Below are 13,852 nucleotides of genomic sequence, written 5' to 3' on the forward strand. Positions count from 1 at the left end.
CCACCTAATTCTGCCAGGGGAGTTCGTTGGCAGAACTTTTCCCAGTGAAGCACTTTCTACCCTTCACCTCTGCCCAGAATTCCCTCCCAGATTTCCCCAGCGTTGTGGAGATTCCTGCAATGCATTCACTCAGAGATGTTTGTCAGAGACACTCAGCAGCAGAGTCCTCCACGAGGCTGCTCTTTGCAGCCAATATTCTGGGGGAATGCCATCAGAATTGGTCAGTACCAGCACAGGTGTTTGGTCTAGCTCAGAGCCAGAGCTGTGTGGCACAGCACTGTGCCACTCTCATTCTGCTCTCATTCTTGGCTCCAGTGCTCCTGGGAGAAGGAAGGCCCAGGATAGCCTCTCTCTCTCATCCCATTCAGTGTCACTGTGATGGGTAGCTAGGATTTGAACAGGTCCAGAACTGGCTGGAAAAATCAGTATAGGCCCCTGAGGAGACCTCTCTGATGCCTTAGAAGGTATCTCACCTGGAGGTGAGAAAACTCTGAAAATATGCTGTACTTTATAGGAATTTGCCTCTTAGTTGGAGGCACCTGTATTCATCTCTTTTCCCAGTAATGTGGAAAAATTAATAGGTTCCCATGCTAATTACAGGGAGTTGGGATGATGGCTCAGCTGCACAGGCCACTCCATTCATTTGGATAAGTCATGGATATTTATGCAAGTCATAATCCACCCCCAGGGTTCAGCCTATTCTGCACGCAGCAAACTTCAGGCTCTCCTTCACCACTTGCCTGTGGTGAGCAGCCCCACTCCTTGTGTTCCTTTACACTGCTTCATTTTCCTCCCCTTCATTTCTGTCAGTCTTTCCCCCCTTTCTGCACATCAGATTTTTGTTTGTGCCCATCTGCAGTGATTAGGAAAATGCCTCACCAATTCTCTAGCTTTGGTGTGAATGTTTTTTCATTCTGTCATGCAAGGGAGCAGGCTGCCATATAACTCTCTGTTTCATTAAACCAAACCTGAAGGGGGTATGGATTATATTAATTAACCCCATGTTTGCTGGAATAGACATATACACTGGTCTCCTTGCATGCAGAAGCAGTGCCCAGCCATACAGTTCCTCATCTTCCCCTTGGCTTGGAGATCAACTGCTTAAAGAGAGCACTGTGATGTTTGTAATGCTTCCCTTGTCATAAATCTCCACACTTCCCTTTCTTTCCACAGACTCTTCTGCCTTCTGGGGTGTGACTGAAGGATGCTCAGGGTTGGAGCTGGGAACTCCTGACTTACCACTGTGATTTTTCCTTCCTCATTGAAACAGGGCCTTGGGGCCGTCACTTAATTCTAATTGACTTCCTGAAACATCTCAGTCCAGGTGCTGGGATCTAAAAGGGCAGAGGTATTTTTCCAAAGGTGCTGAGCAGCTTGGCTTAGACTGAAATTAGTTGTTGATGCCTGTGTTTCTGGAAAGGCGGTCACTTTTGGTTAAAGAATCTAAACCTGGGCTCTGGAGGCACTCAGCATTTAAAGATGCTGGTTGGGTATTTACAGTTTTTGTGCAGGTGTCTTTGCAAGAGTCTAGGTATGGATTTAAGCTTTTAGGTTCCAGTTTCTTGCTGGGAAATGTCCTGACTCTCTTCTTAGGTCCTGTTTGGGTAGTCCCATGCTGCTTATACAGACAAGATCAACCTGGCTGTGCTACAAGACCGGGTTAGTCTTGTCTGCATTAAATATTGCTTTAAAAGAGCCCTCTAGGAAAAGGGCTTGTGTGCAGTTCCTGCTTTCTCCTGGTGTGTTTGTGCTTCAGGCAGTGGAGCATCCCTTCCTAGCACTGTCAGCCTCCTCAGCTCTGCCCCGTGGTGCAGCTCTGTCATTTCCCCACCTTGCCCTGAGTTTGCAATACCTCTTGAAGGGTTCCAGGTTCCACCTCCTCTCCTTTGTTCCTGTCTTTGGTGTGGAGCTTTTCTCCTCCCTTTACACCTGCTGCTCTTTGGCTCCTTTGTGATTTTGATGCTCTCTGCTCTTTATGTCCTCCCTGATCAGTCCCTGAACCCGACGCGATCCGATCGCAGCGCTAATTTTTAATTTATTAAATAAGGAGGTGGAAGTGGAAGGTCTATGGGCGAGCAAAACCAGCTGGCCCAGTCTTAATAAGCATGGAAGTAGATTCTGTCTGCTCTGGGCTGGTCTTATTGCAGAGCCTGAAGTGCTTGGGGGAGGAATTGGGCAACAAAATGAAATGTTTCTTCTATGGAGGCCACGGAGGGAGGGAGGAGTCTGGCTGTGAGCTGTCTGCTGCTTTGATTGCAGTGTCCTAGGCAGGCAGCTGGGGACATCGTGAGAAAACAAGGGTCCTGTTGCTGTAAAGATAAAAAAATGCAAGGCTTTAAATCTCACCCAGCCACGCTGGGTGTCCAGGGGGCTTGGATGGATTTATCTGGGGTCCTGCTGTGCTTTCATTTCAAAAATCAGGAGATGCAAAAGGACGCTGTAGTGAGGTGAGGATCAGTCTGTTCTGCCATGTCTCAAGTGAAAAGATGAGAGGAAATGGCCTTAAATTATGCCAGGGGAGGGTCAGATTAGATATTAGAAAAAAAATTGCACTGAAATGTCACAGCAATAGAAGTGCCAGGGCAATTAAATATTCTCTTTTAATAGGTAAGGCATAAGCCAGCTGGGTGTTCATGTATAAAATGTTCCCTGCTTAAAAATTACTCTCATCCCATAGATTTGATGATTTGGTTTAGTTTTTGGAGAGAAATTCAAAGTCCTAGCATTAGCATAAAGCTTTGTACAATTAAAAAAAAAAAGGCAGCTTAAGTTGTTACTGATAAATAGATGTGAACAAAGCTGGAAATGGACAGTTGCATGTGGTTGCATGTGGTTGAAGGGAAACAGGATCTTTGTCATGTCACGAAACAGGCACTTTTGTCTTTTTGGCTGTTGAAAAAAGCAGAAATTAAAATTTCAAGTGATGCTGTGTGACAATGAGAAAGACTAGAAGGGAAGCCAGAAGGTTGTGTGTACACAAACACAACCAAACATTTGGCACAGAAAGTTGGGAGGTCACCACAGCAGGACATATTCTCACTAGGAGTTTTTGTGACTCTTGAGATAAATATGGATCACAGCTGATAAACAGTTTGGGGTCTTTTGCTGCTCTGGGTTAGACCCCCACTGCTCAGGAATAATTTCAAGAGAGCATGTAGGAACACAGCACAGAGTGTTCCCTCCACTACAAAAATCCTGGAAGTTTTAAGCTTTCTTCAGCCAGAAGCTGAGGGGGTTTGATCTATATAATCATTTTAGTAGCTGCTGACAAATCTATTTTTGTGAATTTGTCTAATTCTTTTGAAATCAATGTCTGCTTTATCCCATGGCAGTAAGTTCTACAACGTTTTGATATTTGTTACAAAAATGTGGTTTCAGTCCTGTTTGCTGGTTATGTCCTGATCTCGCTGTGTTTTGCTGTCCCTGTGTTGTGAGGGGTGACCATTTCTTCACCATTTTACTCACTGATTCCTAACTTTATTTATTCCTTTATCAAACCACTTTTTGGCCACCTTTTCCCTAGCTGAAAAGTCCCAGTTATGATGTCGCCTTGTATGATTTGGCAATGATTGAATGCATTCCCAAATAAACACAATCCTTCCTAATGAAGCCATTGGCTCATTAGTGCCTCCAATTTACCAGAGTTGAGATTTGTATGGATTTTTTATGAACTATGGGAGGAATTTGGAAGGACTTAGAGCATAGGTAGTGTCAGAGTGTGTGAATTTTCAAGGCAATAGAATTTTTTCATGCCCAAATGTTGGGGATACAACCCTAAACTAGAGGTGGGTAGAAACCAGAAAAACTCAGCTGTGGGTCATGGTGCTGTGCCTCTGATCTGCTGAATTCCTGGCTGGATCAGCAAATGGCTGGACTCAGCTATAATGCAAATGCCACAAACCTCAGTGCAGCAAAATCAATGTGGTAACGTGAAACATGGTCCATTTAGGTTTAAACATTTGGGTCAATTTCAATTAATCTTATGGACTATAGTGAAATAGTCATTTTCATCCCTCTTGTATGACATTTAGAGCCACCCTGACATTTCTCATTGGCACCTTTACCTGAAGAAAACAAAATGTTTTGCTCGTTTTGAAGGGAAGTGTACTGGAATTTACAACATTCAGAAAAAGAGAAGAAATTAATTTTCTTTTTTTATTCTGAATGAGAGCAAATGGGGAAAAGCCATAATTTCCAGTGGCATGCGTGCATTAATTGGTAGCTCATGTTTGTTGTGACTGCTCTGCATGCCTTGTTTCTTTGCAGCTCTTGGAGATGTGGCTGGCCTGGTTAGATGCTACTGAACAGGGAGAACCAGCCCATGCAGCACTGAGCCCTTGGCCTCCTCTGCCCTTTGGGATGCCTCTTTCCTTCAGTTTTGGAGCCCTTCTCTCAGTGGGGATAGGAAATCAAAACTCTCTGTCAGAAGACACAGTAAAACCTCTGAACTTGGGATTCTGCTGCTGGCAGACCCAAAGTCAGGCTTTGCTAGCAGGATACAGATCTGGGCTTGGATTTTGGTTGTAAAGGTATAAATAAAGATAAAAATGAAATTTCTGGCCAATTTCATTTGGCCAGAAATATGAGAGGGTGATCTCTCAGCTCAGACGTGTGGCAGCAGTGGGTGCAGTGACCTCTCCTCCTTGCCTCATGGGTCCTGGTAGTGGGAAATTGTAGGGAAGGGTAGGGTAGTGGGAATTGAAGGGAAATGCCCTTCAAGGGAAATTGTAGTATAGCAAATTAAGAGGTTTAAAGCTAAAGGCAGTGGGGAGATTGGAAAAAAAAAATGTATTTGTTGTGGATCTGCTCTAGTGTATGACGTGGGATCATAAAGTTGAGGCTTGGATATGGCATTGCCATAGGTTTGAGTGGGAGAAGGATCTGCCTGTGGAAGACAAAGGGATTCCCAACAGTAGAAATATTGCAAAAGTGTCCAGTGGGGGTGTTACACTTCAGATTGGGTAACTATCACTATGGAAAGACTGTCCTTTAAAATTTGCAGAGCAGGTACAGCTCTCCTTCTGTCACATTAGCTAGCTGGTGCTTATGTTGTGCACTGATGTCACTGGTGTGCTGGATAAACCTCAGCCAAGGCAGGGACAGGTCAGTATGGAGATCTCCTGGAGCAGCTTCCTCCCTGGCCATCCATGCAGGGCTTACAGGGCCAGCAGGGAATTCACCTGTGTGGGCAGGACAGCCCCTGTGGCTCTGTGGGGTCACGTCTCCTCACCACCAGCAAGGGGATGGAGGGCAGGAGGAAGGAGCAGGGAGAGCATTCATCTCGTGGCTCACCTTGGCATCAGTAAATTCCTTCTTTGCAGGATGCAGGGCTGAGAACCAGCTTGGGTCTAACACACACCCAGACATTTTGGATTTTTCTGTGTCACGGTCTTTCTCAAAAAATCTTCCTTAATTCTCTAACTGCTGTTAGAGCCCAGGCCTCTTCCAGAAGAGTCCTCCCTGGCATTGCCACTGCTCCTGTGCCAAGAGCATCATGGGGTAACACTGGTTCATGCCTGCAGTGACTCAGGGGTGGATCAGGCCCATGGCTGCATCCAGCTGCCAGCAAACTGCTCAGCATCTGCTGAGAGTTGGCAGATCCTCACCGGGTGCCTCAACCTCAAGGGCCAACAATGTCTTCACAGGCATTGTGCCACCACTCTGAAGACACAGATGCCTTCACAGGCATTGTGCCACCATGAGTGGCAGCACTTCCAAACTTCAGGTCACAAATTCCTGGCTCTTTATATCTGGGGCTGCTGTTTCAAAAGAAAAGGAAGAACCTTTCCTACGATACCATCGCTGTGTTCTGACGCTGAGCACGTCACTTGTGATAGAGCAGCTGATTGTTTAATTGCCTACTTAGTTCAAAGTGTCCCACTTTTGAGTCCAATTCTAGAATTTGTTATTGCTATACTTGTACCTCAAGGAAGAGTCTTCCTCTGATCTGGATGCATCAGGATCTCTTGCTTTATCACCTCTGTAAACATCTGGCATGTCTCTGGAGAAGGCCAGTGCTCCCAGACCCATCCTTGTGATCCCCTTTCAGCCTCACCCTGAGGAGTTACATGGCTTTGGCTGCTCCTGGTCTGCTGAGAGACATCAGTGGTTGTTGGTAGGTGTGGAGGGCAGTGAAGGGTGGAGCTCCTACACATTATTGTGGCTATGCCCTCCATCCCAGGCCTCATGGCTTCCCACATCTTTGAAGCATCATTTTGGTAGAGACAGCGATCCAGTGAGGTCTGTGGTGTGCATGTTTGGATTGGTGTGCAAATCAATGCCCTGCATGGGATTGAGGGTGTGGGAGATGAGAAGGAAGATGAGAGGAAAGTGTGTGCAGAACTGTGCAGGGTAGTAATTGGTGATCCCAAAGGGCAAACACTGCAGACACAGCAGGGATGTTCACATAAGGATGCTTCCAGATTAAAGTGCCCTGCTCTAAAGTTTCCCTCATGGGCAGCAGATTAATTACCCTACAGCACCTTTAGAGTGGTGGATGCTTGGTCCTGTGGCCCCAACACCAGAAGTTCTGCCTGTTGGGATAAGGGAGCTCTTTTGCTGCTCTTGGTGCTCTGAGGTTACTGGGAGCTGGTTCAGCCAGCTGTGTAACTCCTGAGGGAGAGAGGGGTGTAATTCCTGAGGTGGTTGAGGGATGCAGGGAGTGTTGGGGGAAGCTTCCCACAGCAGGGAGCCTTCTCCTCTGGCAGGTATCCATGTCCTTTAATTTTCTCTTGTACTTCTAACTCTCCACTGAGGTGTAGAAGAGAATCACACCACTAGCAAAGTGGGTGCCTGTAGCTCTGTAAGTCTCAGGGGCCTCTATGCTGGTTGCTGTTTTGGCCAAAGCAGTGGGAATTCCTGTGCTCTTGAGCTCTTGTGTTCTGACCCAAAAACACAGTGACCAACTCTGCTGAGGAGAGCTCAGGAAAATCCCGTCTCCATCAAGGAGACCACCAGCCCTGGAATCCACCCACCCTGCCAAGCCCTCTGGGAGCACCTGGAGTTTGACCACTGCTATAATGAATAAATGTTGTACAAATGTAGTGCCGTGTCCTTGTTGGAGGGGTGAGAGATAAAGCTGTGCCTGAGTGAGAGTCTCAGGTCATCTTTGAAGACTAAAGAGCAAGGTAATCAATTACCACAAGCCTGCCCGCAGGCCTTCAGCAAATCTGGCTCCCTTCCATAGCAGAAATAATAGCAACCTCCTTTGCCAGGTAATTTTCCAAATGATTATTTTAAATAATATGTTGCTGTGATCCAGCAAAAGAGTTTGGTGATTTATGAGAGCGTTTGTCTCCGAGAGGAAGAGCAGCCATGAACTCTGCGGGCTGGCAGCGAGCGGCACGGGGCAAGTGGCACATCAAACACTCGAGTGCCTCATTGCTCAGGTCCACTCTGTGTCTGGAGAAATGGACACGGGGACACAGATCTCATCCCTCAGCCTGCCTGCCAGCATCCCAGGTCACCAGGCAGATGGTGCTGGAGCTGCTCTGAGCTGGGGGGTGGTGGTGATGGATTGCTCCTCTGCCCTCCTGGGGCAGCTCTGCTCAAAAGGCAAAGGATGTTTGTTGGTCCTGGATCCATCCTTCCTGTGGTAAAAGCTGAGACAAAGCCCTGTTTTAACAGCCTGGCTTGGAAATAAAGGTCACGGTGCTGTGTAGAAACCAATCCAACAAGTCTTGGAGAGCATGTTCTCATGGGTGCTTCAGGTTACCCTGGCCATGTGCCTGCTTTCACTTTATTTTATTTTTGAAAGGCAGAATTAGGATGCCTTAATCCAAGGGGTTTTTTGTCATTTCTTGCCTGTTGTTGGATTTGGAAGAGAAGGGAGGAAATGTGCAGTTGGTTCAGGACCAGCAGGTATCCTATGAACAAATAGCTTGGCTCTTCTTCCTATTAACTGGGACCCTGAGCAACTGGGTCTAGTGGGAGGTGTCCCTGCCCCTGGCAGGCGTGTTGGAACTGGACAACCTTCAAGGCTTCTTCCAAGCCAAACCATTCTATGATTAAATAGCCTGTGATGACTTTGTCAGTGTTGGGGAGGTGCTTGTAGTGGGATTTGGCAGATCATACTGCCCGGGTGGAGTCAGTGAAAGGAGCCTCAGTAAAACTGAGAATCTGTCCTGTTCTTTAGGAAGGACAAATAGCACATCCTGACAGAAACATATGGCCAAAAAGTGCATGTCCTCATCATCATAATGGCATTTTCTCTCTTTCTCCCTCCAGGTTACCTTGCACCCCGAAACCTTCCCAGTGCAGGCTTCTTCCCATTCCTGCAAACGGTGCTGTGTGACTCCGATGCCAGGTGCAAGGGCACACCATACACACCACAAGATCTGCTGCCAAGACTTAATGACATCTCACCCCTCGGACTGTAAGGGAATCTGAATATTTCCAGGTGTTAGGAGCTGTAAGACAAAGCCTGTTTTGAGGGGGAGGGAGCATACCTGTGTATGTACAAGTTTGTCCACAACAGATATACCTCAACTACCTGTTCCAACAGATGTCTGACACTTAGAAAAGAGAATATCAGCTGCAACTGGACACTTCAGAAATAATCACATTAGGGACAGCTCTCAGGAATATGTCTGCTGATTCAAGCTTGAATCTTCTACTGAAGGGAATTTTGCTCCTTGAGAAGAACTTTCAGCTCACCCAGATCACAAAAAGGAACATTTTTTTGCATGGCTGTGGGTCAGAGATAAGACTTGCCCCCAGAGCAGCCCAGAATGTTGATCTGCCAATGAAAGGGATGAGTTCAGGATGCTTTGGCTGGAAGTTTGGATGTTAGTTCTGGATCAGCTGCTCTTTGAGCAGGTCCCCCAAGTGCCAGCCAGAATGGGTGTCCCCTCTGCAGGCCATCAGACATGGTGGGAAACACATGAAACAATTTTTGCCCATGAAAGCACAGAGGTTTGCAGCATGGAGCTAGCTGGGCATGTTTTGCCCAGTTTCAGTTTGCTGAAATGGAAATGTTCAGTTCACTTCAACTTCTTGATGTTCCAGTTGAAGTCAAGTAGCATTTGCTTTTGAGACATGTCAGCCAGGGTGGTTTCTACATCTTAGCTGCCCAGTTCTGACAGACCCCTGGGGAGCATGCCACTCTGAGGCCTGGCTGGTTCATGGAGAGCTAAAATTCTGGGCATCTCACAATGGCCCTGGTTACTCGTGTTTGCTTTCAGGTGAGACACTGCTCCATAGTCAGAGTCTCAAAATCCCCCTTGGCCAGAGCTTGAGATTCTGAAGAGCTAAATGGGCCCTACCAGAGAGCACATCAGGCAGTCCTGGGGTTGGTGGCTCCTTAAGGATCCTCCTTTGTGCAGAGGGAGTCATTTCCCAGGCCAATTCAGTGGTCAGAATCTCTCCATGGGTGGGAAGGATGACTAAGGATGTGGGCAACTGAAGTTGCACAAGGTGAATCCTAATCAAATTCAAGGTCATGCAGCAGAAGAGAGGAGGGAAGGCAAAGCCACATGGAGGCTGGATGCCTGGATTCACAGCTCTGTTCTCACTGGCATTGTTTTTCCCTGGGCACGTTAAACAATGGTTCATTTGGGGTATTGAAATGAAGAAATGGGAGCTTCGAGTGCCAAAGCTGGAGGACTTCCATGGGTTTGAATAGCTACAAATCCTCCTTGCTTTCTGCTTTTGGTTTCTGCAAAGCTGTTTAGGAAATAAGTGGTTTTTCCTGCCAAATGGAAAGCAAAAGATTTGGCCAAATTTTATATCAAGAACATGAGTTATTAATGAACATCTTGACCGCTCTTGATGCTCGAGGTTGTCTGTGGGAAGTATCATTATAGATATGTGGCCATACCTCCCCTTGCATGGTCAGTGTCAGCCTTGGTGTGTTCTACAAGGGAAAACACCAACTATTAAATAGCCACAGCAAAACTAGCAGGATGCAGCAGAGTCTAAAACCTCAGGAAAAGATTCCTTGGGAAGGGGAGGGCTCCAGATGGATAGGTGCAGCTCTGCCTCAGGGGGGCTGGATCCCCATTGATGACTTTGTCACAAAGTGTTTGAGCTGTGGCCATTCACTACCTGGATATATTGTTTTGTAATATTCAGCTAATCCAGGCTGTTTCTGTCTTCTCCCATTGTGCAACTCACTGAAGCTCTTGTTAAGCTGTTTTATAACTTGCCCTAAAACTATGTATAACCAGAGGTCAGCAGAGAATATGGGCAAGGTTCTCCCCTTTGATTCTGTTCCTTAGAGGCATTTACCAAGGTGTGCAAGGTAAGGTTGCTTGAAATTTCCCTTAATAAAAGGGAACCAAGTCCAAAAATCAAGCTCAGCAACCTTTTCTCATGTAGTGGGATGCTTGGGAAGGATGAGTAAGGTCCTGTTGTCTGGAAGGATTTCTTGGTAGAGCCATGCACTTCAGAGCCATGGAGTTCTGTACTTTTGCTTCCCCAAGATACGTGCCAGGCCTCCAGAAGGAACCAGGCTTTTGCATAACCCAGATTTCAACACACCTGCCATGAAATCCAGCCACAGACACATTCTGAGTTAAAGCAGTAAGTTAATTATAAGAAATTCTGGCAGTTGTTACAGTTGTCTCTTCTTTTTTTCCTTTTTTCTTCTTTTTTTCTTTCCCCCAGCAAGCTCAGGAGCTCATCCAGTGTAGCCAAGGACAGGCAGCCATCACCATGGAGTGCAAAGGTTCCTGAAAGCAGGAATGCTTCACTGGGTAGGTTACTCACTGCTCCAGGAAGTTCTGCTCTTTTAAGGCTGATTTTTTGAAGATCTCTGGACAGAGCTGCAATTCTTAGAGCACTGCTGAAATGATTTATGTGTTTCATAGAGGCACGTGACCATGGCCACAACATTAGTGGAAATTCTTGGGAACAAGTACAAGTAGCTGTAGAGAAGACTTTGGAATTTGGCCAAGAAACCAGGGATTAAATGGTTGTGTTTCACAGGAGCAATGCAAGATCACAGATTGATTGGACATTAATTAGAGACCTGGCTATTTATGGAATATTGCCCTTTTACAACCCACAAATTCTCCATAAACAGCTTATGATTTTTTTCCAAATGGATTTTTATCCACAGTTATCCGGAAAATAAGTTGTCTTCTGTGCCAGAGTGGATATTTATTGTTGGTGATGTTCTCCTCTGCTGTGATTCTCTTTCCTGAAGGAACTTTCAGTCTGAAAGTTTCCATAAAATCATTACAATTATTATTTATTGATGGTAATGGCTGGTACAATCTGCAAGCCATCGTGATGGATAGTCCTTTCTGCAGGGAGCTCACGATGAAATGAATGATTACAGATTTGCATTTGCCTGTTCTGCTCCAGTCATTCACTGTTCCAATTAGCATTCCTGCCAGCACCCTCTGTGGTGCACAGACAGAAAAAGGCAGAATGCAAAGAGGACCAAGTGCAGAGGCGTGGGGAGGGGAAAAGTAAATCAATGAACAGTTATGGGAACTATTGACTCATGCTGATGGTCAGGGAGGAACTCAGTTCTACATTTTATTCAAAAATAAAATTTAAAATGATAGGTCATGGCCCCATAGAACAAGTTAGAGTGTCATCCAGAATTTCGTTATATCAGAAAAAACCCTAAAGGATTTACAGATTGCCATTGGCCGTACCTTTGGAAACAGATTGATAATGCACCCAAAGGTGGCTGTCCTGTGTCCTGGTTTTATGTAGCAAAGAGGTTTTAAAAGCCATAAGTAAAATACAGTGTTTCAAACTGTTATTGCAGCATTTGGGGATTGGGTATCTCATGGAGCGAAAAGCCTTCAGAATGTTTCATCACCATCCAACTTGACTTCCAGCACCCACACATTCAACAAGATCTTCAGTTTTGGGAAGGTAAGTCTGTATTTGCATAATTGCTGAGTATGAACATTTATGTATCCTCATATTTAAAGAATTAGAAGCTTAAAGTACCAACACACAGCTTTTATTGCTTTAGGATCTCCCCAATTATGTGAATGAGCTTTATTTTGGAAACATAGTGATTGTGGGTGGATTTTTAAGCTTTGTGGTGAGTTTTTTATCCTCTAGGCAGAAACCAGGCAAACCTTGAGACATAATACCATGAAATACAAAATACAGTCACACACAAGAAATACCCTGAGATACTTTGTTCAGAACTTGTGTGAATTAAGATGTTTGCAGTATATTTTCTCTCTTATGAAATTAAAGATAAGATGTCACAGGCTTTGACATTCAAGTATTTATTTGCCCGTGCTAGTCCTGCAGTGGCATCAGAGGCACTGTGTGTTTATTGAATAGGTATTTGATATTTCTAGAATCTATTCCTTTGTAATAGAAATTTGTTGCAATGTCGTGGACACTGCTTTTGTGGTTTGGTGTCAATGCCTACAAACACTTAAGCAGACATTTCTCTTTGTAATAGATGAGGAATTTGAGGGGTTTTAGTGACATTGTTCAGCTGCTAGACTTCTGTCTATGCTGTAACCACAATGCTTTTCAGATGTTACTGCTACCCCTTATAAAAAGGCTCATCACTGCCTTTAGCACCATCCCAAATACAATACTGCTTTCCAGCCACCCCGAATGTTTGTTGTTCTTCCAGAGCCAGCCCCAGCACTCCACTGCAGGCACCCTCAGGGCCCTGCTGTGCCAGCTTTTGTGGAGGTACTTGGCACATCCTGGTGCCTCAGGAGGGAGCATGGCAGCCAGCATCCACCACACCTTCTGCTTCACCAACTCCTCGCTTCTGGAGTCCTTTGCCCGGGAGTTCAGGAGCCAGCTCTCCCAGGTGAGTGCCTGGACCTTCCCTGGGGGCTGCAGCTGGGAGCTGTGGCTGTTCACACCCACCAGGCAGGGTTTGGGGCTGCAGCAGGGCCCCTCGTGGGCAGGGGGTGATCATCTCTGTGCCCAAGCAGGGCACAGTGAGGCTGAGTGAATTCTTGTGCATGGGGTTAGCCCAAAGACCTCCAAACTGAGTACATGGCTTGGAAACTTGGTCATCCAGCCATCAGCTCATGGCTGCTAAGGGTTCTCATCATGCCTGGGCCTTGCTTCTCCTCTGTGTTTGCCCTGCTGTAGTGGCAGGTCAAGAGAACAGCATGAGGATGTGGTGTAAATAAGAATGTTTAAACCTTGGGAAGGCAATAAATTTAATTGCCTATTACCTCAGCAGTATAACTTCATCCAGTGACTCCTGCATCTGATCCAACAATTCATGATTGAAGCAGTACTTGTCTTTGGAAAGCAATATAATTAAAGCAAATTAATCCTTTAAAGATAAAGCCTTTTTTTTTCTTTTTTTTTTGCCAAGGTTAGGATTGATATTAATTTTCTTGTATTCCTAGTCTTTGGACTCTTTAGGACATTGTGAATTGTAGGGCTTGTCTGAACAAAGAATTTACTGTTCTACCTGGGGTGTGAAGGTAAAACACAGTCACACTCTCAGTTATTACCTGTCCTTTGAATGTATTTTTTGCAGACCTGCATGCAAGTGCAGTGCCAGCTGAAAAACATAGAAATACCCCCCAGCAGCAAGGCTTCTGGTTATTAAATAATTTCTTCTGGTTCTTAAATAATTTCTTACATTTTTATTTGTTAAGGTGCAGCACAACCCAGAGTACCAGGAGACTTTTGTCAGTGAAATGGTCTCATTTCTGACACTCATCTCCCAAGTGCAGAATGACACCTCCCTGTGGCACCTGCTTTTGCTGGCCCCAGATGTGTTTCAGGACAACATGCAGCTGCGAGACATAATTGATTTCCTTCAGAATCCAAGCAGGTAAAACAGAGAAACTGGCAGGAGAAGCACTGGAAGCTGGTGCGTTTGTGTACTGACCTCTAAGGGCATCACCCATCCTCTGGAAAGAAAGGTGTTACCTTAAAAGCATGATTT

General features: G+C 45.6%; 1 protein-coding gene across 1 annotated transcript in view; it reads left to right on the top strand.

Moving 5' to 3' along the window:
* ABCA12 (ATP binding cassette subfamily A member 12) overlaps window positions 1–13,852 on the top strand; it is an 84,686-nt gene that overhangs the window by 13,247 nt on the left and 57,587 nt on the right. Inside the window, exons 5-9 of the mRNA XM_064433591.1 lie at window positions 8,227–8,374; window positions 10,606–10,694; window positions 11,723–11,832; window positions 12,563–12,748; window positions 13,560–13,738. Of these exons, the coding sequence (XP_064289661.1) occupies window positions 8,227–8,374; window positions 10,606–10,694; window positions 11,723–11,832; window positions 12,563–12,748; window positions 13,560–13,738 (712 nt within the window). The remainder of the gene's footprint in view (window positions 1–8,226; window positions 8,375–10,605; window positions 10,695–11,722; window positions 11,833–12,562; window positions 12,749–13,559; window positions 13,739–13,852) is intronic.

The sequence above is a fragment of the Passer domesticus genome, chromosome 10 (assembly GCF_036417665.1).
Source record: "Passer domesticus isolate bPasDom1 chromosome 10, bPasDom1.hap1, whole genome shotgun sequence".
Lineage (NCBI taxonomy): Eukaryota > Metazoa > Chordata > Aves > Passeriformes > Passeridae > Passer > Passer domesticus.